General features: G+C 41.9%; 1 protein-coding gene across 1 annotated transcript in view; it reads right to left on the reverse strand.

The window, feature by feature from the left end:
- Positions 1-7,451: 7,451 nt before the first annotated feature.
- The window catches only part of LOC105470011 (solute carrier family 9 member A9), a 593,531-nt gene continuing 575,243 nt past the window's right edge, over positions 7,452-25,739 (reverse strand). The window contains exons 15-16 of the mRNA XM_011721703.2: positions 10,812-10,917; positions 7,452-9,201 (exon numbers count right to left, since the gene is read on the reverse strand). Coding sequence (XP_011720005.2) covers positions 8,974-9,201; positions 10,812-10,917 — 334 coding nt within the window. The 3' untranslated portion in view covers positions 7,452-8,973. The remainder of the gene's footprint in view (positions 9,202-10,811; positions 10,918-25,739) is intronic.

Raw genomic sequence — 25,739 nt, forward strand, 5'->3', positions numbered from 1 at the left:
GAAACCTCGTCTCTACTAAAAATACAAAAAAAATTAGCTGGATGTGGTGGCACTTGCCTGTTAGTCTCAGCTACTTGGGAGGCTGAGGCAGGAGAATCGCTTGAACCTGGGAGGCCGAGGTTGCGGTGAGCTGAGATTGCGGCACTGCACTCCAGCCTGGGTGACAGAGTGATACTCCATCTCAAAAACAAACAAACAAAACAGTGCTGTCCTTTCCATGATAAAAGTGGTCCCGTATAATCAGCCCACATCAGATACCTGGTTGATCACCTTGGTGAATGGTGCCATTTGGTGTTGGTCTCTGCTACTGGCAGAATGGGCACTCAGCAGTGGTTGTGGCCAGGTTGGCCTTGATGAGTGAAAGTCCATGTTGCTGAGCCCATGCAGAACCTCTATCCCTCTACCACCATGGCTACTTTGTTCATGAGATCACTGGGCAGCCCAGTGGCTGGGGAAAGAGGCTGAATGGTATCACAGAAGAGGTTACTCTTTTTGCTTGACTATTAAAATCCAACTCTGCTGAGGTCATTATTTCATGAGCATTCACATGGGACACAATTATCTTTACAATCTTTGTATATTCAGAGAGGTCTATTCACATACCTTTTTCTCAGACTTCCTTGTCTCCATTTTCCAGTCATGATCTTTCTTTTTTTTTTTTTTTTTTTTTTTTTTTTTGAGACGGAGTCTCACGCTGTTGCCCAGGCTGGAGTGCAGTGGCGCCATCTCGGCTCACTGCAAGCTCCGCCTCCTGGGTTCCCGCCATTCTCCTGCCTCAGCCTCCTGAGTAGCTGGGACTACAGGCGCCCACAACCGCGCCCGGCTAATTTTTTGTATTTTTAGTAGAGACGGGGTTTCACTGTGGTCTCGATCTCCTGACCTTGTGATCCGCCCACCTCGGCCTCCCAAAGTGCTGGGATTACAGGCTTGAGCCACCGCACCCAGCCTCCAGTCATGATCTTTCTAACTCTTGACCAGCCAAAGCACTGGCCACAGCCTATAAATTAGTGTAGACTCTTACCTCTGGCTGTTTCTCCTTCCAAACAAAATGAACAGCCAGGTGCACTGTGCACTGGGATCCTCTTGAGCTCTGTCTTTTAGGGATGTTCCAGAAAGACTGTAGTGCTGTGGTTTTCTACTTTTGGGTGGTACCCGCATATGCAGAGCTATTTGTAGGTCAGATCTGAGTTTTCTTTTCTTCAGGCAACTGCTCCTGTGGAACTCCCCATGAGGCTATTATGTGTAGGCTGGGAGAGAAAAGGTAAAAATAATAGCAGAAAGACTATGGACATTTGGGCCACTTCCTCATGTAAATTATACATGCTTTCATGTAAATTACACATGCCTGCAAGAGCCTGATCTCTTACATATACTATTTCCATTTAATTATGGGGTACTGCTGTACAGGCTCATCTTGTCTCGGTGGGTCAGATAACATCCTGTTCATTATGGGCAGTTCAGAACACATGGCAACTTTGTGGTCCATGGTTAAGTATTCCGTCTCTACTAAGGCCGAGTAGCAAGCCTACTAAGGCTCTGTACTATGATTTATCTAAAGTGACTGAGTGCTGGGTGCAATGGCTCATGTCTGTAATCCCAGCACTTTGGGAGGCCAAGGCGGGTGGATCACTTGAGGTCAGGATTTGAGACCAGCCTGGCCAACATTGTGAAACCCCAACTCTACTAAAAATACCAAAATTAGCCAGGTGTGGTGGCAGGTGCCTGTAATCCCAGCTACTCTGGAGGCTGAGGCAGGAGATTCGCCTGGACCTTGGAGGCTGAGGTTGCAGTGAGCCAAGATTATCCCATTGCACTCCAGCCTGAGTGACAGAGCGAGACTATCTCCAAAAACAAAAACAAAAACAAACAAACAAACAAAAACTGACTTACCACAGACTTCAAACAACATCTCAATTTCTACTCCAGTTTCAAGTACCATCAGAACTGCTGGATCATGTCCAAATGTCAGAGCAGTTTGCACTGCACCCTGGATCTGTTGCAGAGCCTTCTCTTGTTCTGGGCCCCAGTCCAAACTAGAAAGTTTTCAGGTCACTTTGTGTATTGGTTTTCTAGGACAGTTGTAAAAAATTACCATGAACTAGGTAGCTTAAAACAATAGAAACTTAATCTCTCATTGTCTTAGAGGCCATAGTCTGAAATTAAGGTGTTTGCAGGGTTGGTTCCTTCTGGAGGCTTTGAGGAAAAATCTGTTCCATGCCTCTCTTCTAGTTTCTGTTGGGTTGTAGCAATCCTTGGTGTTCATGGGCTTATAGCTGTGTTATTCCAATCTCTTCTTTAATTGCCACGTGGCCTTCTTTCCTGTGTGTGTGTGTGTGTGTGTGTGTGTGTGTGTGTGTGTCCTTATAAGGATACCAATCATTTGATTTAGGGTCCATTCTAATCCAGTACAACCTCATCTTAACTCGATTATATCTTCAAAAGCTTTATTTACAAGTAATGTTACATTCATAGGTACCATATTTTTTTTGGCAGGGGGACATAATTTAACCCACAACCTTGGTAAATGAGTGGGAGTAGCAAATGAAGAATATGTTGCCTCAAATTTAAAGCCACTATGCATCATGCCTTTTCTGGTTGTAGGAAGGCAGATGCCACAGCTTATTCTTCACCTTAGAGGGGACATCTCAACATGCCCATACCACTGACAATTTCACTGGGGTTGAAGGCCCGTTCATTTTTGTCAGAATTATTTCCCAACCTCTGACATACAAATAAATACCTTACCGGTATGCCTTGAGTAATTGCTGCTACTTCTTGTGAGGTCCAAGTAACATCAATGCAATGGACCAGGCATGATGGTTTGAAGGGAAAAGTGATCAAGGTCCCTAAGGACTAAATTATGACCTAGGACTGGAAAGTTGATACATACCTCTGAAGTAGGAGAGCGAAAGTGTATTGCTAGTTTTGCTAGCTGAAAGCAAATGGTTTGGGTGGTTTTTACTAACAGGTATTCAGGAAAAGTGCATTTGCCAGATTAATAACTGCGTGTCAGGTGCCAGAGGATATGATACTTTGCTCAAGCTGGCCATTTGCAACTGGGAAGTAGTGTTACAGGTAGAGGTGTGAGTGGGGCAGAAGAGGGCTCTCCCCGCACCCACTAGAAATGTCGGGTGATGATGTGACATTTATCACACTGCCTCTCTAAAAATGATAATTCTGCAGCCAGGGAGAGACAATCTCCTGATGGTCCATGCCTGTTAACATTAAAAGTGTTGATTGAATGCAGGCTCCAGGGAGAACTTCCTGGGCCTGTGTGTTAAGAGACAAAAATGAGTAAAGTATGATCTTCCAGGGGCTCACTCCACCTGAAAAAGGAAGAAAGCCTCAGATGGGCATGCGTCTACCTCCCTAAACACACTGCACGTGCTCACTTCCCAAGGGTAAGGAGGGCTCTGCGCATGCAGGCAGCCCACCCTAAGGGAAGAATCATGGGAAAGACTTGAGCTTATAAAAGTCCTAGGATCAGGATTAAATGGGGCACTTGACCTTCTCTCTTTAACCTTCATGTGCCCGCTTGCACCTTCCTTTTTCTCCTGTTCTAAGACCTTTTTAAATAAACTTCCATTCCTGCTCTGGAACTTGCCTTGGTCTCTTTTTCTGTGTTATGACCCTCAGTTAAATTCATTCTTCTGAGGAGGCAAGGACTGAAGTTTTTACAGCCCCTTATACATAGGCCACTGGTAACTTGGGGGTAACTCAGATCTTTTCCACTGGTGACAGTAGAGCAGGTGTGTAAGGCCACAAGCACAGCAACAGCAGAAATCAACATTTCTAATTTCCTCCAATCTGTTCCTTCTCTCAATTCCTGTTTAGTGAGTGAAATCATCAATCATCGTCTAGACTTTAAACTTGGGGTAATTCTGGGCCCTTCCAGCTTCCTTAACTTCCGTATGCAATCAGTTACCAACTTTATAGAGTTAATTCAGAAACTTATCCTAGAACCTGTCTTCTCCATCCTACCTGATACTGCCTTAGTTGCATCTCTTGTCACCTCTCTCAGGATATTGTACTGCCGCTGGTCTTACTAGCACCCCTTCTCCTGACAAACCACGCAGTTATCTTCCTTGCCTAAAATATTTCAATAGCACCCCATTCTCACAGGATTGTGGCCCAGACTCGTGTGGAATAGCTTATAGGTCCTCTAAGATGCCAGGCTGCTTCCTTCAACTGGAAGGCCTTCACTGTACTCTAATGATCCAACTCCACCTCCTGCCCCACAGACCAGCACCAGTCATGTCTCCTTGTCTTTCAGAAACTCTTATCATTCAAGACTTCACTCAAATGTGACTACTTCGAAGTGTTTCTTGACCATGCCCCCTTCTCCTTTCCACTCTCCCATCTTGAAGGCAGGACGGCCCTCAGAATAGACATTTTCTTTCATGGGTCCTCTTTACTTAGACAGAATTCAGCAACAGTGTCCATATTAATCATTTATATTTTTCATACCTTTAAATTTATTTTAATAAGCAGAGAACACATGCATACAGTGTTGTTGTAGAAAATTAAAGTAATACAGATAAACCAAAAAGCATCTTGATCTAGTTTTCCTAATCCTACACTGTTTGCTAATTAGACTATTATTCCAGACTGTTTTTTCACCAACACATCTTGGAAATATTGCCATGTAAGTGCGTGCATATAGACCCATTTCTGTACAGAGTATAATTGCCACAGAGTATTCCCTAGTATTGGTGCTCTGTTGTTTACTTAACTTTTCTTCTATTAATGAATATGTTTTTTCTCCTAGTTATTTAAGTTGATAGGAGCTTCATCTCATTTCCATCTGGTGTGTCATTATTCTTTTCCTTCTCTTCTAGTGTTTTGCAGTAACAAACAGTGCCACAATGAATACTGTTTTGTACACCTTCTTATGTATAAATGCCAAGGACTTATTTTCTGGAGATACCTAAAAGTAGAAATTCCGGGTGGAAGATGTACATATTTAATTCTACATATTCTTGGCACAGTTTTGTACTTGGTAGTTTTTTCTCTTCTCATACGTTGGTAAGAATTCTTTGCATATTCTGAGGAATAACCCTCAGTCTGATATACAACACGAAGTGTGTATACATATTTTTCTCTCATCTTGCTTTAAAATTTGGTTTATTATGTCTTTTGTCCTATTTCATATTTTTATGTAGTGAATTTATTGTTTACAGTTTGTATCTGTCTTAGGAAGACGGTCCATATGCCAAGATTTACATTTGTTTTGTTTGTTTAGCTGTTTATATTACTTAGAATTTAGTTTTGTATATGTTAGATGTTATTACCTACTTTTATTTTTCCAAATTGATAGTCAGTTGGCCCATTAATTCCTACCCCAAATTGAAATGCCATTTTAATTAACTAAGTTTCTAAATATAGAAATTCATGGGACTGTTTCTGTACCTCGTATTAGGTTTTTTTTTTTTTTTGATTTTGTTGCTTATTTCTGGGTCAATACTACACTGTTCTAGTTATTAGAGCTTTATCATCTAGTTTGTTATCTAATAAGAAATCATTCATTTTTTTAGCTGTCTTCTAGATGTTTGATGGATGGGACTGAGTAATTTGTCTGAATTTCATGACTTTTCATATAGTTTGCATCTGTGTATGTTAGATGATATAAATAAACCCAGAAGCTATCGGTGCTGCCCTTTGTATTTTCAGGGTCTCCAAAAGTTTATGACAAAAATAACAGCTTTTCAGGTTTTCACTCCTTTAATAGCATAGTACTTGGAATGAGTTATTTCATAGGAATCTTATGTATTCAGCACCAAATTAAATAATGCACATGTGAATACAAAGCTCAAAAGGTATAAAAGAGAAAAGTCAGGTCCCCTAGTTCTTAAAAGGCAATGATACTACCAGTTTCTTATTTAACCTGCCAGAATGGTCGCACATTATTCATCCCGTTCTGCAACTTGGTGTTTTCATTTAACAATAATGTCTTGGAAATCATTCCATATCAGCACATATGCTGTTTTGTAAAATGGCTGTGCTATGATTTACTTAACCTGATGGCAATTCAGTTGTTTTAGTAGATACCTTTCATATATAAACTTTCTGGCACATCTAGAATAAAAGTTCTGCACATGAAATTGTCGGGTCAAAGGGTATTTAAAATTTCAGCTTGGATTTACATTAAATTGCCCTCTAAAAAATTCCTTGAAATGTCATGAATGAAGACCCTGATGTCACTTGCTACCAGGCTTCAGACTTGCTCAGACATGCCCAAGCACCACAGGGAACATCATAGAGGCTGTAGCTGGGAGCCTGGTAGAGGAAGTGAGTGGAAGTATGTATGCATGTACCCATGAATGTGTGTATGATGTACATGATAGGAAGTTAAGGGGAGACCTGTAAGTCAATGAATTACAGTCCTGCTTAAAGCTCTAGTAATCAGCAGAAGAATTAGTGGTTTGCATAAGGCTCTTTTGCCTTTATTATTCATTAAAACTGGCAGTAAATAATAGGTTTGAATTTCACAGTCCTGATGCTAATCAAAGCACAGACCTTTTCTTAACATCATAAATTATTATCCTTACAATAGCAGCATAAAGGGAATTTGGTTTTATGAATTGCTAACTGGGACACTAGCCTCTGTTTGGGTCTTAGACTGATACAGAGGGAAGAAGGCTGGCAATCACATCACGAAACTGGAACACTGTCTTACAGGTTGGGTGGGGCACAGTTTACTCAATCTTATATCGTACCTACCTGAAGTCGGCTGGGATACCTGAACCAGCCCAGATTAAATAGCCCTTCATTGTTCATGTTAGCAACAGCTCATGATGTTCAGAGGGAAAGAGGTTTTTACTTCTAAGTAGGAAGAGGGCTTTGCCTGTGGGGCAGGAGGCTATTTTTGCTACACCATCTTAGCAAGTTGGTGCTGGTTTTAGATTGTGTACCCTCCCCTCCCCACTTGATCTCATTTCCATCTGGTATGTCATATTTCTCTGCCTTCTCTCCACTCCTGCCCCCTACTAATGTTTGCCTTTTTTGGGTGGATCTTTTCTTTCCTTGGTGTCTTTCTCCACACAAAGAGAAAGAAAACGCCAAGTTTGCCTCTCTTCCTTTTAGCATAATAGGGACAGAAAAAAAGATGAACCTTTTATCTTTTTGCCTTTCTTTTCTTTCTCCTCTAGTAACTCCTTCCCTTATTTTTGTAGCTTCTGTGAACCCTGGTCATCCCTAGTGAGAAAGGTGGTGTCTGTGCCCCTCTGCTTGACTCAGGTTTCCCTTCTCTGGGATGCCTCCCCAGCCCATCCCTGCTCTCTTCATTCCTTCAGTGACTTGTCCTGCTATCCCCTTGGCTGTTTTTGACCCAGAGGATCCCTGCATCTCCCATACATTAGCTTTCAGTGCCCACTTCAGCCAGCACTCTGAGTATAAGAGCTTAGAACCACCAAGTCACCTGGAAAGAGAAAATGACTTTAAATAAAGCATTAGCCAAACACGATCATACTTTATAACAAAAATTTATTAGGATTAAGTCAAATTAGAAAACTTCATGTTCCATCACTTATCATATTTACCTGAAATGACAAAATTATACTTAGCTTGAGTATAAAACAACTTGTGCCCCAGAGATTCTGTTTGGAAAGCAAAACAACAACAACAACAACAACAACAACAACAACAAAAACCCCGATGCACATAGCAGTGTGCCTGATACCACCACAGTGAATGTTTAAGGCCTAACAGTGGTCAGCAAAGCATACATTACTTTTAAGCTTTGGGTCCAAGGAAGATGTCATTCCCTACCTCCTTCAAAAGCAGACTCATTATAGCCTGGGCACCTAGGCCTGGAGTCTATTTTTTGGAGTGTAATATGAACATCTGGATTTCAAGAGGCGCTAGACTTGAGGTATCTTTATGGCTTAAAAGGCACAGGTCATGCAGCTGAATTAAAAGCTATCTTGTTGGTCTCTGGAATGTAGGCCATGAGCCATGCCTTGTAAGGGGGAGTCCTAAGGGCCTGTCTTTGGCTCCTCAGTGTAACCCACACATCATTGGCTCCGTTCCTGTCGCCCTGCTCTTGCACTGCTCATCAGCTGTGAATGCTGGAATTGGAGGACAGGTTGGGGCTCCTGCACAGTCTGCTGCCAGGTGGAGAGCAACATGGGCTGCAGAATCCTACCTTCCAGCATACGGAGACAGGGGGACCTGCTGCACAGCCAAGAAGTGACTCACATGCAGGCAAGGACGGGAAGCCTTGTTCTTCAGGCACAATGTGGTATGGGGAGAAGAAACCTGCTTTTCTTGGAATGGTCCTACCAAGCTTGAAAGTGGTGCTGCATTTAGTGCAGAGCACACCCGGCCATAGGCAACCCCTTTGAGCGATGGGAGAAGTAGCATAGGAAGGATGCCAACAAGAACAATAGGTTCTTCAACTCAGCATGGACTCTGGGAAGCCATCAGCAGTGGGTACGGAACACTTCTCTGGGCTCTGCCCTGGGGTCACTGAGAGCAAATGGGAGTCAAGTCCTCAAAATAAGAAACTTATCACTTACTAAATAGCTGTACATTCCCTTCAGCTTAGGAGCCAAATGTTTACTCTCAGAAGCTTTCTTTTCTTATTTTTAAACTCTCCCTAGCGGAGGGAATAAAATCCAGAATAGAAGTGAAGGGCCTGGAGAGCTGCATACGCAGCAGAAATGCCCTGAAGACCCAGCACAGCTGTCCCAGCCTCCAGCAGCTAGACTCCTGATACCCCCATCCCCACCCCAGTCAATCCAGTAATCAAAATGGCTGCTGTCAAAAAACTAAATTCATTTGCATAATAGAGAGGGATAATAAATTCTCATTTCTTCAGGCACCAGAGGATCCATGTGACAAGGCTTTGATTCTCTCCAATTTATGCTCTTAATACATTTTCCAGCCTCTCCCCTATACTGCCTCATCAGCTTGGCTTGTATTCCTCAGTGAGCCTTGCATTACTTGTGATTACATCTGTACTCTTCGTGCCAATTAATTCAACTGGGATTGACCCGAAGTTTGCTCAAGCTTGAGTTCATAGCCTCCCAGGCCGAGGTCTCCCTCATAAATGTTTTCCTTGCCTGGCGTCTGGGGTGAAGCTTTCTGGTCCAGACCTAGCCTTGCAGGAGGACTGCAGGGTGAGGAGGCTTGCTCCTGGTAATGTATGGCTAGTTCATCCTGGTTTACAATGCATTCCACATCATCATCTTTTAGCTGTTCCTGGTTGGGAAAAGAGAGAGAGGTGTCACTTCATGATGAAGGCAGAAAACAATAGCAGTCCTACAATGTGTTTTTTTTTTTTTTTTTTTTTTAAATAGAATGCATGTTTTTCTTTCTGTAACTGCCCTGTCTGGCTTTGGCCTACGTTTCTGCTGCAGGCATGGTACAGCCTTTCCCTGAGTCACCATTGAATATCTCATGCTGTACAGCCATAAGGGGTCTCTAAGCTTGAGGTAAGAGGTGTTGAAGAGCATGCTACTTACATCCCTCCTTGGGTTAAGGATGTTTCCACCACTGGTATTAACTAGGGTTGACAGGAATTAGGAGTTAGCATAATCCTGTGATCTCAGAATATGGGAAGATTCTCATGTTGGTTTTGTAACATTCCTATCAAAAAATCCTCGAAACACAGTTATTGCTATTTTTTTTTTTTTTTTGAGACAGTGTCTCACTCTGTCATCCAGGCTGGAGTGCAGTGTTGCGATCTCAGCTTACTTCAACCTTTGTCTCTGGGGTTTGAGTGATTCCCCGGCTTCAGCCTCATGAGTAGCTGGGATTACAGGTGTGTGCCACCACATCTGGCTCATTTTTGTATTTTTAGTAGAGACGGAGTTTTGCCATGTTGGCCTGGCTGATCTTGAACTCCTGACTGCAAGTGGTCCATCCACTTTGCTCTCCCAAAGTGCTGGGATTACAGGCGTGAGCCACCATACCTGGCCTCCTGTTACATTTTACCTTAAAAGTGTGTCTTCTCAGCATATTTCTTGGGATTAGTATCACAAGTCTAGAAATGGCTGGAAGTCACCATAGTGGATAATGCTAGAAGCTAACTGGATCTGATAATAATAATTTTTCCCATACAGAGGTTCCCTTGAAAGAATTAAGATCCCAATTCTTCTTCTATTGGCTTTGGGAAGGCCATACTAAACTACTTGTAGGATGGGCCCTCGCTGGGGGATTTTAGGGCAATGGTTTCCAACTTTAGCCTGTCCCAGGATCACGTGGAGGGCTTGTTAAAATACAGATCATTGTTCAAGCTCAGAGTTTCTGAGGCGGGGCCTGAGAGTGTGCATTTCTAGCAAGTTCCCAAGTGAGGCTGCTGGTTTGGAGACTACTGTTTGAGAACCACTGCCTCAGGCTTCTGTGGCCTGAACACACCTGAGATGAGTTTTTGTTTGTGTACAGGGGTAGCCAGCTGGACACTTCTAAGGGCGCTTGCAACCCTAAGACTGTGCACTTCTCTAATTCCCTGACCTCTGATTTGTTGGTAATGGTTCTAAGTGCCTCTCAGCATTTTTCATTCCACTCCCTTGAGTCATAAAGCACAGGCCTAATATTCAAAACCTCAAAACACAGCAGTTTGTGAGGATGCTTCTTTTACATTTTCTAAGGTCATTTTATGGTTAAAAATATTGGTAACAATAAAAAAGAATAAGCCAACATCAGCAACAATTGATAAGAGAAATGCTTCCTGGCGCAGTGAATTTTTAAAAAATGCTTCCTCCTCAATCCTGCAAGTAGCAGGCTTTTTGAGGTTCCTGGGCTCATCGATATTCACCAAGTCTGTCCCACAAGGGCTACCTCACCCCAGAGGCCTGAGATTTACTTACCCCATAGGCTTGAGGACTGGTAAGCAGCCTGGAAATTGGACCACACCATTCAGGTAATGTTGTAGTCAGCGGGGGACCAGAGTGGGTTAAAATTGGTTTCAGATATCTGGGAGGGCTGTTAAGGAATACTTGTCAAAAGGGAGTTAGGATTTAGGAATCTCACACAGCACAAACCTTTGTATGCTGAGACAGCTACATTTGCCTTTAAATCCCCTACTCCCTCACTTAGGAAGCAATTTGCCCTGCAAAAATTGCTGTTTATCATCTTTGCTACACATACTTTTCCAGCCTTCCTGATAGCCTTTAATCATGAAGAAATGGTGAATGGCCCATGCTGCATTAGAAGTATAAATGTGCTCTTCTCATCCTATCCCCGACTCAATGTCTCATCTGCTTAGAGAATGCATTCTTAAGAATTACCTTGAACGATAACATAAAAGATTGTCTTTTCTTAAAACTGCACACACACATAGCTTAAACTGCCAGTAAGTTTTACAAAGATGCAAGATGTATTTTACAAAATGTTCAGTTATTTTAGAGCTAGGTAGTGAACATAGATTGTTTTCCAAAATACTTAATTTTCACTATTCAACAGTCACTTTATACTTCATACATCAATGGATTTCTATACAAAATTATGTAAATAAGTTGGTGCTGGGTTTATTCTATCGTCTAGCACCTGTCTTTCTCATCTCTTCATTCCAAAGTGCTCTAACAAGTTAAGAGAAAAACTTGTTCAGCTAAAGCCATTGTTTCCCTCCAGTCTATCAATAATGAAATCCCCAGAGCTGCCTCAGGTTGCCTTGAGTTTTTTTGCTCAAAGGAAAGCAGTGGAATTATTTCACCATTCCATCAGAAATGCCTTTTAAGCTTTATATTACTTCCTCTGCTGGAGAATATTTCACTTCATCAGCTTTCCAAAAAGCTATGGTAAATAGGGAAACGGAAAGAATGGAGAGGAGTGATCACTGGTTGGATCGTGAAGATCGCAGCTGCGCTCAGGCACTCAGGGCATGAGAAGATCTTGGAGATGCCTCTAGTGGAGTCCATCCATAGCTGGATAATTCACATGCCATTCTCATGATGCCCTGAGCATGTGGGCATAGAGGGAAGATGCAGCCCAGTGGAGGCCAAAGAGTCTTGGTACTTCTGGCTTGATGCATTTGTCACCAAAGCAGGCCAGGCACCTGAATGAAGCCTTGTTATGATGCAGGGAGAGTGACTGGGAAGATGTTAGGAGGGCCCGCCATTCCAACTGCAAATAGAAAAGTTGATCCCTCCTTTCAGATGGGCAGCTGTTGTGCCCAGTTAGGCGAAGATATTAAAGTTCAGAGCCTGGTATTGGGTGTAGTATCTTGTAAATATATCTACAAATCTGAAAAACTCTTGATGTTCTTTTAATTTTCATTAGTGTTATTTCCTTCATTTTAGGTATGCAGGAATTAAGGCCTAAGGATACAATTTTAAATAATCCAAAGGCTCCCTCTGCTATTTGAATCCTCCAGTGTCACCCCTAGAAGACAATTCTCAGGGCAGGGTCATGGTTTGCAACCAGCTGGGTTTTTCTGGAGAGCAAAGCACAAGATCTCGCCCCTGCTGGGCAGCTGCAGACTCAGGCTGGGGTATGTGGTCTTTCTGGGGTTTACAGTATGTGTGGGTCAATAAAAATGTCTTTATGGAGGCGAGGTGGACAAGATATATGTACAACTGGAGTACAAATTTAAAAAATCCAGCCCATTTTCTTTCCAGGTGGAAAGATGGAAAAGTGACAGCCAGTAAGCAACATTTTTAGTGATGTCATGTTAAAAGAAAAGAAAAAGTTTATCAAGGCTCTGAGCTTGAATGAGGCCTGAGCAACTTCTACTGAGAGGCTCAGCACACTGCAAAAGCCAAAATAATGTTACAAAAGTAAAATATAAGTTTAGGATTGTGTAGTGAACACCCTTAAAAAATCCTGATGAGGTTATCTCTTTAAATCTATGCCTAGTAGTGCTCCTTTATTTATGGTTTCACTTTTCATGGTTTTAGTTACCCATGGTCAACCACAGTCCAAAAAAATTAAATGGAAAATCCAGAAATAATTCACAAGTTTTAAATGGTGCGCCATTCTGAGTTGAGTGATATCTCACACTGTCTATTCCACCCCACATGGGACATGAATCATCCCTTTGTCCAGCGTACCCATACCGTCTACACTACCTGCCTGCTAGTCACTTAGTAGCCACTGTGGTTATCAGATTGAAAAAGCATAGTGTATACAGAGCTTAGCATATGTGAGGTTTCAGGCATCCATGGGGGTCTGGGAACATATCCCCGGCAGATAAGGGGGTACTACTATACAATGCTATTAGAGTAAATGCTTAAAGGCTAAATGTGTAGCTTTTAGTTACTATGAGGACTAAACCAAACAGGATCACTTGGCTCCCTCTGTGCAGGCTCTGGGATTTTGACTCATACCCAGGCATAAATGCCAGCCCTGCCACTTTACTGACCATGTGGCCTACCTATTTATCCTCTGAGCCTCAGGCTTTGTTGTGAATAGTGACTGAAATAGCATATGTAGAAATGGTTTTAAACCTTGATATGCTATAAAAATGCTACTTACTTAAAAAAACTGAGTAATGTTTTCCAGAGAAACTGGTGTCTCATTGTTCGATAATGATGGGAAAATGATACTGAAGGTAGAGATAAGAGCTTTGTGCTCCCGTCAGTTGGTGTAGCACCCAGATTCATGGACTACTAAGTGGATGGAAAATTTAAGGTGGTTCAATCCCCCTAAACAGCTATTTTTGTTAAAATTTATTGTACAGGGGGCTAGCATGAGGTGGTGAGAGGTGGGTAGAATTATTTGATGTAAGACTCTCCTGGGAATTTTGTGGCATCATTTTGCCTGTCCTGGTATCTCAGTAGCTGTGAGTCAAAGGAGGCATACCCTCTGTGGCCGTGAACGGGATACACAGGGCGCCGTCTGCAGCCACAGAAAATGTGGAGCAGAGTCTGTTCTCCAGCATCTTGGTTTGCCCAGTGCTTGCTATATATTATGTGCTCAATGGATGTTTGGATTTAGGATATAGGAAAATATTCAGGGGTGTATGAGGGATGGAAGTAGATTCGGAGGAACAGTGCCAGAGAAGAATGAAGGGGAAGATTACAGCCAACAAATGAGTTTTATGAGTGCTAGAAACCTAAGAAAGGTGAAATCAGAGTTGGACTACTTGGGTCTGAGTTATCAGACAAAAGGGACCTTAGGAAGAGTGGTAGTGGCATAAAATAAGGTGATTTAAAAATCTGTTTTCTTTCACTCACTCATTCATTTGTTCCATCATACACTCACAGGTTTTGTTTCATGTGCCAAGCTAGTGAGGAACAGAAACAAGGCACCCATACAAGGAAAGGAACCATTACATTACAGAATGGAAAATTCCCTTTTCTCCGAACTGTGGTCTCCTGAAGGCTGTCCCTTTCACCTGGATAGTGTGGCACTTCTTAGATACTTAAGAAATAGTAGTTGAATTAATGAAGGCAACAGGTTCAGAGAGGGTAAATAAATTGTTCAATGGAAACTGCTGATTAGTTTATAGCAGAGCTGGGCCTGAATTCAGGGACTCTTCTACCACACTGAGCTATCCTCCTTCTGTTACGACACTGAGTAACGGAACTTGCCTAATTGGATAACCAATTTGGAATTGGGGACATCCTGACTTCTTCATTGCTGAGCAATGTCTGGAAAGTGGCTGGATCTCCAGGGTTACCTGAATTATTAAGAGGTAAGAAAACTCTTCTGATCTATTAAAAAACCCCAAACTGCAGATTTCGCAAAATGTGTTATTTTTGTCATCAGCTTCCAGAATGGGGAGGGAGGTTTCCCATTGGGAATTTTTAATATGACTAGTTTTGCTTCTCTAATAAGCCAGAAATGCATTGAGACAAAAAATGTTCAGCTCTGGGGGAAAAACAATGACTTTTCTCATCTTTAAAGGGCATAAGTTTGAGAATAGCAGTATGGTTCAGGAGGTGTAAGTAAAAGCTGGAACTCTACCCAGAATTTAACTTGTGTGAAATAGGAAAGACAGTTAGCAAGTGCATTTTCTCCTTTGGTCTGGGCTATCAGCAGGTCCAGAGTTAAATTTGGTGTTTAACTGAATAACATCCAAAACACCTGGCGACATTGATTTATCTTTTGTTGTTGTTTGCTTTAAATCCTCATGTTTTGTTCATTGTATATTGCTGAAACCAATGGGCGCACAGCTTGCTTAAACCTATGGCTTGTATGGTGTGGCTTTGCATAGATTGGTGAGAAGCAAAAACCCCAAAGATTCAGCTCCACAAATGAGCACCTGGCCCTTTGAAGGACTAAGTCCCATTGCACCTATGTGGACTGAATGTCTGCATCCCCCCACCCTCTAACATAGCTAGGGTTATGTCAAAGCCCTAGCCCTAAGGTGTGATATTTGGAGATGGGGCCTTTGGGAGCTAATCAGGATGGGGCCCTTATGATGGAATTAATACCCGTATAAGAAGGGATGCCGGGGAGTTTGTTCTCTCTCTCCCTCTTCCCACCTTCCACAAAGAGGTCATGTGAGACCACAGCAAGAAGGCAGCCATCACCAAGACCTGACCACTCTATTCTTCCAGCCTCCAAAACTGAGAAAATTTCTGTTGTTTAAACCACCCAATCTATGGTATTTTGTTATGGCAGCCCAAGTAGACTAAGACATCACTTTTCTTGGGCCCTCTTTAAAAATCTTTACTTTTAGAACCCTGTGGAGCTGTGTTCTGTTTTTCTCTGAACTTGCCTCATCATGAAAATCATCTAGAACATTTGTTAAAAATTCAGATTTTAAAGACCTCTTTTGGAGATTCTGATTCAGCAGATCAGGGAAGTAAACTAAGACAGTGAATTTTCAGCAAGCATCCCACGCGACTGATCAGGTGAGTTTGGAACACAGTGGTCTCTCTGGAGTATTACCTTCCATATAAGATTCAAATCTTAAATAGTAGACTATGTTCTTTTTGTCTCCCTATGTCCATAAGCCATCATTTTCAGGGTGAGGACAGGTATAAGGCAAGCCATAATCCCATTTGTCTCTGAACCCAGACCTATATAATAGTCTCTGCTAGTTGTTGCATCTTGTCTGAGGGCTGGGATAGATACTTGACTCAACAAAATGAATACTCAATGTTATACTTGGGAGTAGATTAACAAATGATCACATCTCAGCTTGTGGAAGAAGACTTTGTGCCTATTGGGAGCATTTGCAAGTGTTTATAGACTTGATAAATGGTCTTGTTATAAGGATAAAATACTTGTCAGCACACAGCTGTGTAAAGAAGGAAAGCACATTCATCTCCATATAGAATTTTCAGGAATACTCTACCCTATGCCCTTTCATTTATATAGCATTTCCATATGTCTTATTTTCTCTTTACACTTGTAGGTATACAGTCCCATTTTACAGATCAGGAAATGTGTAAACAGATGGCTTTTCTATTCCCTTCTATTCTTACCTCCATTTCTAAAGTGCTTTTTAGCTTCTAATGCCAGCTTGCTACCAGAGATGGTCAGAGATCAGTGCCCGGTGGGTGAGAAGGATAAGCGCATCCTGGAGTGGACACCAATCTTGCTTTCCAAGTCTGTACATTCCTGCACAGTAACCAGGTCCCACTTGCTGTGCCTCCACACTGTTGTTTACACAGCACCCAGGAACAGAGGACACCTCAAATTGTCCACATCCCATTGCTCTTTGATTCCAGTATACAAATTGCACCCCTTCCGTTTTGTTTCTCAGGAAATGTGGCCCAACAAATTGTATTCTCTATCGTCTTTTTGGATATGTCAGATTCTGTAATTGGACATTCACTATCTTGCTTTCTTGGCTAAGGATGTGAGGAGCTATTCTGGTGTTCAGGGGTCAGGTCAGGAAGGCTTTAAGAGTCCAACCAAAGAGCCTTAAGCTCTTCTGTGCTTGGAGAGAGAATTCAGAGAGGAATTCCAGTTCTGCTCTGAGTGCTTGTAGAGAGAATCTGGCTGGGGGTAGAATTCTGTCTTTGCTGCAGCAGCTCTATTTCAAGAAAAAGTTATCAAGATGGCACCTTGTCTTCCATTATCCATTAAGTTCTGGGTTAAAAACAAGGAAAAGGCAGAGACACTAGTTTGTTCACATAAATATGTGAACATGTGCTCCTTTGGCTGATAATTGTTACCTTTGTCATTTTAAAGGAAATTGCTCTAGACAACTGCAGGGGCAGAAAGGAAGCAACCAATGCTGCAATGAACACTGATGGGTGCAGACGGCTGCCTGGAGTAACTGTGATGTGACCCCCTGCAGCCTGGGCTGGGCTTTATTACTCCTATGCCATTTGGAGAATGGCTGTCTCTTCAAGGCCAGGCTGGTGTGTCCCTTCCTCCCAGAAGCCTCTTTGGACCTCCCATGCTAAATAAACTGTTTCAGTGCCACACTGGTTCCAAAGCAACATATATATATATACCTATCTGACAGCATTGATCACATTGTCTTGAAACTAATTGTTTACCTCTCCATCTACTCTTTTTTTTTTTTTTTGAGATAGAGTCTTGCTCTGTCGCCCAGGCTGGAGTACAGTGGTGCAATCTCGGCTCACTGCAAGCTCCGCCTCCCGGGTTCACACCATTCTCCTGTCTCAGCCTCCCGAGTAGCTGGGACTACAGGCGACCGCCACAACACCCAGCTAATTTTTTGTATTTTTGAGTAGAGATGGGGTTTCACTGTGTTAGCCAGGATGGTCTCGATCTGCTGACCTCGTGATCTGCCCGTCTCGGCCTCCCAAAGTGCTGGGATTACAGGCGTGAGCCACCGTGCCCGGCCCCATCTACTCTTTAGATTGAGCTCCTTGAGGGCAAGAATGTGATTATATTTTTTAAAAAAATTTTTATTGTAAAATGAAACAGGGAGGCAGGGCATGGTGGCTCATTCCTGTAATCCCAGCACTTTGGGAACCCAAGGTGGGAGGAATGCTTGAGGCCAGGAGTTTGAGACCAGCTTGGGCAACACAGCAAGACCCCATTCCTATAAAACAAAACAAACCCCTTCCCGTTCCAAAACCAACAATGTGGAGGCAAGCACATGAAGTCCTAGCTACTTGGGAGGATCACTTGAGCCCAAGAGTCTGAGGCTGTGGTGAGCTATGATCGTGCCACTATAGTCCAGCCTGGGGTGATGGAGCAAGGCTCCCCCTTTTGTGTCTCCAAAACCACGTTCGAGATACAGCAAACCTCACAAATCCAAATTAAGGCAAGGAAACTACCCAGAGCGGAAAACATAACTTTGCCACTCACTCCAAAAGTCCCTTGCAGGTGTCTTATCCTAATCACAGGTCTCCCCTTGTCCCACAAGAGACTACCATCTTGATTTTATACCAATTACTTCCTAGAGTTTATATTATAGTTTTATCACACAAATATGTATTCCTATGCACTACAGTTTGGTCTTATCCATAAAAAATGTTTTGTCTTTTAATTTATAAACTCATCCTTCACCCTTTTACTTTCTTTACAATTTATCTGAAGAACCTGGGCTATTTGACCTGTGGAATTTTCCACAGTCTGGCCTCTGCTGATTGCAGACTCATGTGCAGCTCAGCATGTTCCTCTATCCTTGGTATTTCCTGCAAATTTCCAGCTGGATCCAGAGATCAGATTCAGGTTCTGGTCTATCCCTTTAGCAAGACTAAAGAAGGAAATATTATCTAGCGGTCTCTTTGTGTGATCTGAGCAGCTGTTGATATGTAATGCTTATATTTGCTTACTGGGAATTGCAAAATCATGGAATTGTAATTAGCTATTGTTTTCTAAGGTAGAATACTTATGTAAAGAGACATTTTCATTTACTCCATCAGGATATTCAGTGGAACAGTTGATATAGGAATGGCAAGATAAATGCTTGCTTCAGTCCATGTATTTATCAGCCTTCTAGATAACGATTTGTTCCCTATCATTCTCTGAAGATGACTCATTCTTTGACTTTGAACATGATTGTAATTAATTTCAATGTATTTTATTGCAGTTATTATCATTGTTGATGGTCAAATTGACCCTCTTTGGTCAGTGGGAGTTTTTTTTTTTTTTTCCAAACTGGCTTGAGTCCTATTGACCTGATGCCAATATCATTACAACTTAAAAGTTTATTTATTAGAGACAGGATCTTGCTTGGTTGCCCAGGCTGGAGTGCCGTGGCTTGATCATAGCTCACTGCAACCTGCAGCCTTGAACTCCTGGGCTCAAGTAATTCTCCCACCTCAGAGCTGCCTGATAGCTAAGAAAAGACTAAAGGTATGCGCCACTATGCCCAGCTAATTTTTTTTTTTTTTTTTGTAGAGATAGGGTCTTGCTATATTAGCCAGGCTGGTCTTAAACTCCTAGCACCAAAGTGATCCTTTTGTGTTTGCCTCCCAAAGTGCTGGGATTACAGGCATGATTCACCATGCCTGGCTGTATCTTTATAACTTACCTGTGTGACAAGTTGTTCTAGGCTTCTCATATATTTCTTGTCTCAGACCTTAAGCCAACCATTTCTCCAAAATTTCCTGTTTTTTTTTTTTTTTTTTGTGTTTGTGTGTGTGTGTGTGTGTGAGAGAGAGAGAGAGAGAAATAGTACTTCAAAATTACGATCTGGACACTAAAGATTGCTATATACTGTGGGGTACTGGCAAATGGTTTAACAATGGACTCTCTGTTGGGGAAGATAGGCTGGATTTGTAGCAATTCCGGGTTTCCATGGTGTATAAATACTCCCATCATGGCGGATTTCAAGCTACTGACACAAAGTTACTGACCATGGAGTTGAAAAAAGTGTACAAACTGTTGGTGTGAATTGGCTTCACCATGCCACTGGTTCTAGATCTCATGAGTTCTTGTGGATATTTCCAATTCAAGTATTTCTGTTTTTCAAGGACACAAAGAATAAAATGAGAATATTCCACAATGATTCATTTGCTTTCTCCTAGATCAGAGACACAGCAATCTCAGAATAATACTGATAAAGCCATCATAATAATTACCTAAAGCATTAAAATATTTTTGGCATTTCCTTGCATTCTGACCTCCCATTTACAAAACTCCTGCAGTATAACTATAGATAGTTGTCATATATTTATATTGTCTGGACATATAGCCATTACAGACTATATTGTTTCCTTCTTAACTATCATTTAGTCCTAGCTAAATGATCAGGTGACTAGTGATCTCATGCCTACCTCCAGGACTTTTGTCAATATCTCTCTAGTCATCTTGATTGTCTGAAGCTTGTTCTTCAGTAGAGTTCTTAGCAAGAGTTCATGGGAACAATATTCTGAGGTGTGTATGTTGATAATAGTTCGTGCCTATTTTGAAAGTCATTTTGCTGGAAATAAAAGCATTGGCTTATACTTGGAGCAAATTAAATATATTTTCTTTTGACATGTAAAGTTGTTCCTGAAAAGTCTAATGAACTTGTGGAACTTTTCTTTCTACCATAAATCACATGCTTCCCCCCTCCCCCCGAGATGCCCAAAGGACTTTTTCTTTAAAGTTCATTACTTTTGTTAAAACTTATCTAATGTTGGTTGTTCAACTCAGGTACACTGTGTGCTCTTTCAATGTATAGTTCCAAGCATGTTACTTCAAGATCGTTTTTAGGAGCATTCTGTTTCCTTGCTTTGCGTTTCTTCTTTAGGGACTCCTGTTTTCCAGATGTTCAATTTCTTTACGTTCAGTATGTGTCACTTTGTCTTGAATTATTTTTGTTTCTGATTAATTTTTTTCTTCCTCTTTACCTGGTATTTCTCTTAAGATATTATCCATTGTGCTTATTCACTTTTGTATTCTTTCTAGTGTAAACTTGATTTTTTACATTTTTTTTCTATTTCTGGAGCTTGTTTTTCTAATTCTTTCATGTCTTGTATCATTTTCTTAGTCTCTTAACTTGTTTGATATGTTATAATTTTGATCTATTTTATGAGCATGTCTTTCTGGCATGTTTTCATTGTTTGTAGGAGTATTATTCTATTCCACACCCTCATTTTTCTTATAATAGCTCTGTTGTAGGAATTGATCTCTATTCGTTTCTGTTATTCACTTTTATGTGAAATTCATTTTCCTAAACTTAGAGAATGAGGCAGGATTTAGAAAACTTTCTAAGCTTCAGAGTTCTCTCTTTGGTTGTTTTTTCACAGTGTGAAGTATGGCTGTTTGCATTATGAGCTTTCCTGCCGTTTCCCTGCCTAGCTGATCTGGACCTTGTCTGTCTCTCCCTTGTCTCTACTGACCCTATCCTGCTCAATACTAATTCCTACAGGCAATTTCTCCTCAGTATAGGGCCCTGTCCTAGGAGGGAGCCCATGTGGATCTATTTTGAGAGCTCTCAGGGGCCTTGACGACTCCAGCCTTTGTCTACCTTACTGAGACCCTCTAGTTACTACTGTTAGAGAATGTGATAGCCCCAACTCCAATTTTAAGGATGTTTTGAAAAACATTCCAACTATACTTTTCAGGGAATACTGTTGAGTAATTAGAGGTTTTCCTGTCTTCGGGTCCATCTGAGGCTACTCCATTGCTTCCTTTTTCCTGCTATATATACTTGTGGTATTGGTAGTTTGTCTCCACCCACTTGTAATTTTAGATTTATGAGAAAACTTGCCCCTAGTTTTGTTGTAAATGTGTCTCTGGGTTTTTGGTTTTGTTTATTTAATTGTTCTGCCTGTTTCTATGGTAGGGATTTGGAGGGATTGAAAGACTATGCTTGTGATGCCAGTGCCATCTTCTTTGTTGACTAGTAAAGTGTCTAGCATATTACCAATGAATAGGAGAAACATGGTCAAGTTAGATTTTGATATTGTTTTCTGTAGGGGCTGCTTACGCTGACTAGGAACTGTCCATGAGGCAAACAATGTAGCTTAGAATTATCAAAATGAACTTCCTATATCACAACCAGGTGAGTCAGATGATATCTGAAACCATGGTTCTTAACCTTCACTGGCTGTGGACTTTTGTCAAACAAACAAACAAAAAACTCCAAAATACTGCCTACATGCATATTATTTGCATTCAATTTCACATGACATTTCAGAGAGTTTTCAGATGCCTTGAAACCCATCCATAACCTCCTAGAGACCTGAGATAGGAAACTCTGGTCAGGGGTGATTAAGTATTAATAATGAGAGCAGATTAAAGGCTGATAAAGTGGTATGCTTACTATCTTAGTTGTATTGGGAGTTGGTTTTAGCAATGATATCTATAGGATCTACCTATCAAATGTTAGGATAATACTATTTGGCTCTTCAGAGCCAGCCAGACAAGGGACAGAGAAAGGGAAATGGAGTTGGTTGGAAAAGTTAAAGGAAAGAAGGTGGTTCTAGGATACCAAAGCAACCAGCTTAAGTAGGGCGAATGGACACAAAATAAACAAGGGGCCATAATTGGAATCATGAGGCTGGAGGAAACCTGAGAGTTCATCTGATCTACATCCTGGGATCTTAATACAGAAGAAAGTTGAAACCCAGTGTTTCCCTAAGTATAGTCACCTGACCATCTGCATCAGAATTTCCTCTTGTGCTTGTTAAAATACCATTCCTGGGGCCTTGAAGCTGATCTCCTTGGGTAGGACCTAGTAATCTGCGTTTCAACAGTGCGCTGAAAACCACTGGAGCAGAATGGTATCTGGTCTCTTGAAAGGCTCTGAGTTTGGAAGTGTTGCATCTATGAGCTGCATAGTGCCATGATAACAATATAAATTTTACCACTATTAGGTCTTTAAAACTTTTCTCTTTGGACACACAGATCAACAGATTTCCAGGGATCTTTGCCACCTACCAGATACAGATGAAATCTATTTGTGCCATATGGAGTAGTGTTACATTTGGCTCAAGTTGTTTTGAAAGAAAACATTTCTGGAGAAGAATGCTGCTGCCACTTGCATAGTGTGAGTCTTGGCTTTTAGTGGCTTTCTGGTCAGAGGAAGTGCCACCAGACCTAGATGCGCTCTGTTACCTCATGGTGACTTTGACAACAGGCTTTTGAAGGTCACTTCCCTGACAGTTTGTCAGAGAAATGGACTCTGAGAAGCAATTGTGCTCCTCCATTCCAAGTCTTCTCTCTGGTTTGGGGAGAAATTTCCACCTGATTTCTGCCCCCAACACTGACTGGATGTGGTCCTAAAAGCACTGGAGTTTTAGCTGGCTACCCCAGAGCTCACACTTAAGATGAGGGTGGCAGCTCATCCCGTACTCCATGGGCCTAGGTCCACGCTTGGCTCCCAGAATGGAGTGTGTGCCTCAGAAAGGACTGATCCCCTGCATGGGCAAGGATCCCAGGGAGGTGCATAATCATCTCCTACCTCTGAAAAGATGGCAACCATTATGTCTGCACCAGCAACTGCAGTGTAGGCCCCACAGATTAGGATTGTCAGAGCACTAAGTCACAGAGGAAACTACCTTCAGTGCTTACATGGGGAGGAAGAAGGCAAACACAAAACACAAAGGGCTGAGGGTCTGGCTGTTGTGCCTGCTGCTCAGTTTGAGCAAAAGTCTTCAAAGCTTTATGCCTAGATTTTTCTCATTACTAAGGAGACGCTAGATGCCGTGTTAGATCTGGTTTGGTAATTATTTGGAGATTGTGATTACTTTGTCTATTAGTTTCTTAGGGCTGTACTTTATAAAGTACACAAACTGAGTGGCTTAAAACTGGAAATTTATTGTCTGAGTTCTAGAGGCTAAACCCAAGATTTCTGAAGGCTCTGAGACCAGCAGTCCTTGGTGTTCCCTGGCTGGTAGATGCATCACTCCAGTCTCTACTTCTGCCTTCACAGGGTGTTCTATGTCTTGACATGATCACCTTCTTATAAGCAAACCAGTGATGTCAGCTTAGGGGCCCACTGTATTCCAGCCCGACCTTGTCTTAACTACATCTATAAGTGAACCTATTTGCAAATAAGGTTGCATTTGAGGTACAGGGGGTTAGGACTTCAACATGTCTTTGTTGGAAGAAACAGTTCAGCTCATAACACCTTGCTACTTCTAAGTAATCCCAAGTTTTCATTTTTTTCTTTTTTTTTGTAGCAGTTAAAAGACAAGCTGAGTTTGAAGCATAGCCCTGTACTTATTATCTATAAGTAGGCAAACTTCCTAAGCTCTTTGACATCATAACACGGAAACACCTTGCAGTAGTGGCTTCAATATAGGAGAAGATACACTTTCTAGCACAGTTCTGGGCACATGATAATCATTCTATAAATGTCAGCTAACATTGTTTTCACTGTGTCCCTTGAGTTATAGGTTTCAGAGATATATTTCAACCATCCCCAAGTCAATTTATTAATGTAATACTTTCCACATGCCCTGCAGAATTCATAACATCTCCTCTTCTGGCTTCTGCAGCCCTAGGAAAAATATTGCCAAGTTTCTCCCTGAAGGTTTGCTTCTCTTCTCGGAGCAGTGCCCCACATGGAGGTACCAGGGAGGCACTGCTCATTGTTTCATGACTGATGTCACAGTTTCACAGCAGCAGGATTTCAACTGAGAACTTACATAATTAGGGTCCTGCCATAGGAATGACCCATGTTTCCACACAAGTGAGGTATTTACTTAGAAGGTGGGTGTCTTCATGTTGGGCATCAGATTTTTAAATTTTTTTAAAATTATACTTTAAGTTCTAGGATTCACGTGCAGGTTACGTAGGTATACGCGTGCCATGGTGGTTTACTGTATCCATCAACCTGTTATCTACATTAGGTATTTCTCCTAATGCTATCCCTCCCCCAATCCACCCCACAAAGGGCCCCGGTGTGTGATTTTCCCCTCCCTGGGTCCATGTGTTCTCATTGTTCAACTCCCACTTATGAGTGAGAATATGCATTGTTTGGTTTTCTGTTCCTGTATTAGTTTGCTGAGACTGATGGTATCCAGCTTCATCCATGTCCCTGCAAAGGACATGAACTCATCCTTTTTTATGGCTGCATAGTATTTCATGGTATATATGGATATATGGGGCATTAGATTTTTAATGTCACCTTAGGGCAGCTTTGGTTTTTTTTTTTTTTTTAAGAAAACAAACAAACAGGGTCTTGCTCTGTCACTAGGCTGGGGTCCAGTAACAATCATGGCTCACTGCAGCCTTGACCTCCTGGGCTCAAGCAATCCTCCCACCTCAGCCTCCCGAGTACCTGGGACTACAGGCATGTGCCACGATACTCAGCTAATTTTTAAATTTTTTATAGTGACAGGGTTTTGTCATGTTGCCCAGGCTGGTCTCGAACTCCTGTGCTCAAGCAATTCTCCTGCCTTGGCCTCCCAAAGTGCTGGGATTATAGGCATGAGTCACCAGGCCCTGCCTAGAACTCCCCTTTCTTATGTTTGTTTCTCCGGTCTCTGGGTGTTCTTGAGGCCACCTTCTAACTTTCCCAAACTCTATGGACTCCTGGCCATTTAGCAAATTCATTAGAATGCATGCCCTGTAGCTCTTTTAGGAAACATAATGAATACACGCACACTTCCCACCCCAGCAATGTTGACTGTAGCCCACCGAGTTTGTTATAGGAATCCAGGTATGTAACACTGGGTTATTTTTGAGCTACGGAATGAAGACTATTCAGGAGACTTCAGAAACTCTATTTTCTTTGAGCGGACACAAAGGAGAGCCCTTTGTTTTTATAGGGTCACATGTCACAAATCTCTTCTCTTGCTAGACATACTTTTTTCCTCAGATATAGTCCCTTTCAAGCCTTTTAAAAACATCTGGCCTCTACCTAGAACTACATTTTTTTTTTTTTTTTGGATGGAGTTTCACTTGTTTTTGCCCAGGCCGGAGTGCAGTGGCGCCATCTTGGCTCACTGCAACCTCCACCCCTGGGTTCAAGCGATTCTCCTGCCTCAGCCTCCCCAGTAGCTAGAACTATAGGTGCCCGCTGCCATGCCCGGCTA

This window comes from Macaca nemestrina, chromosome 2 (assembly GCF_043159975.1).
Source record: "Macaca nemestrina isolate mMacNem1 chromosome 2, mMacNem.hap1, whole genome shotgun sequence".
Classification (NCBI taxonomy): domain Eukaryota; kingdom Metazoa; phylum Chordata; class Mammalia; order Primates; family Cercopithecidae; genus Macaca; species Macaca nemestrina.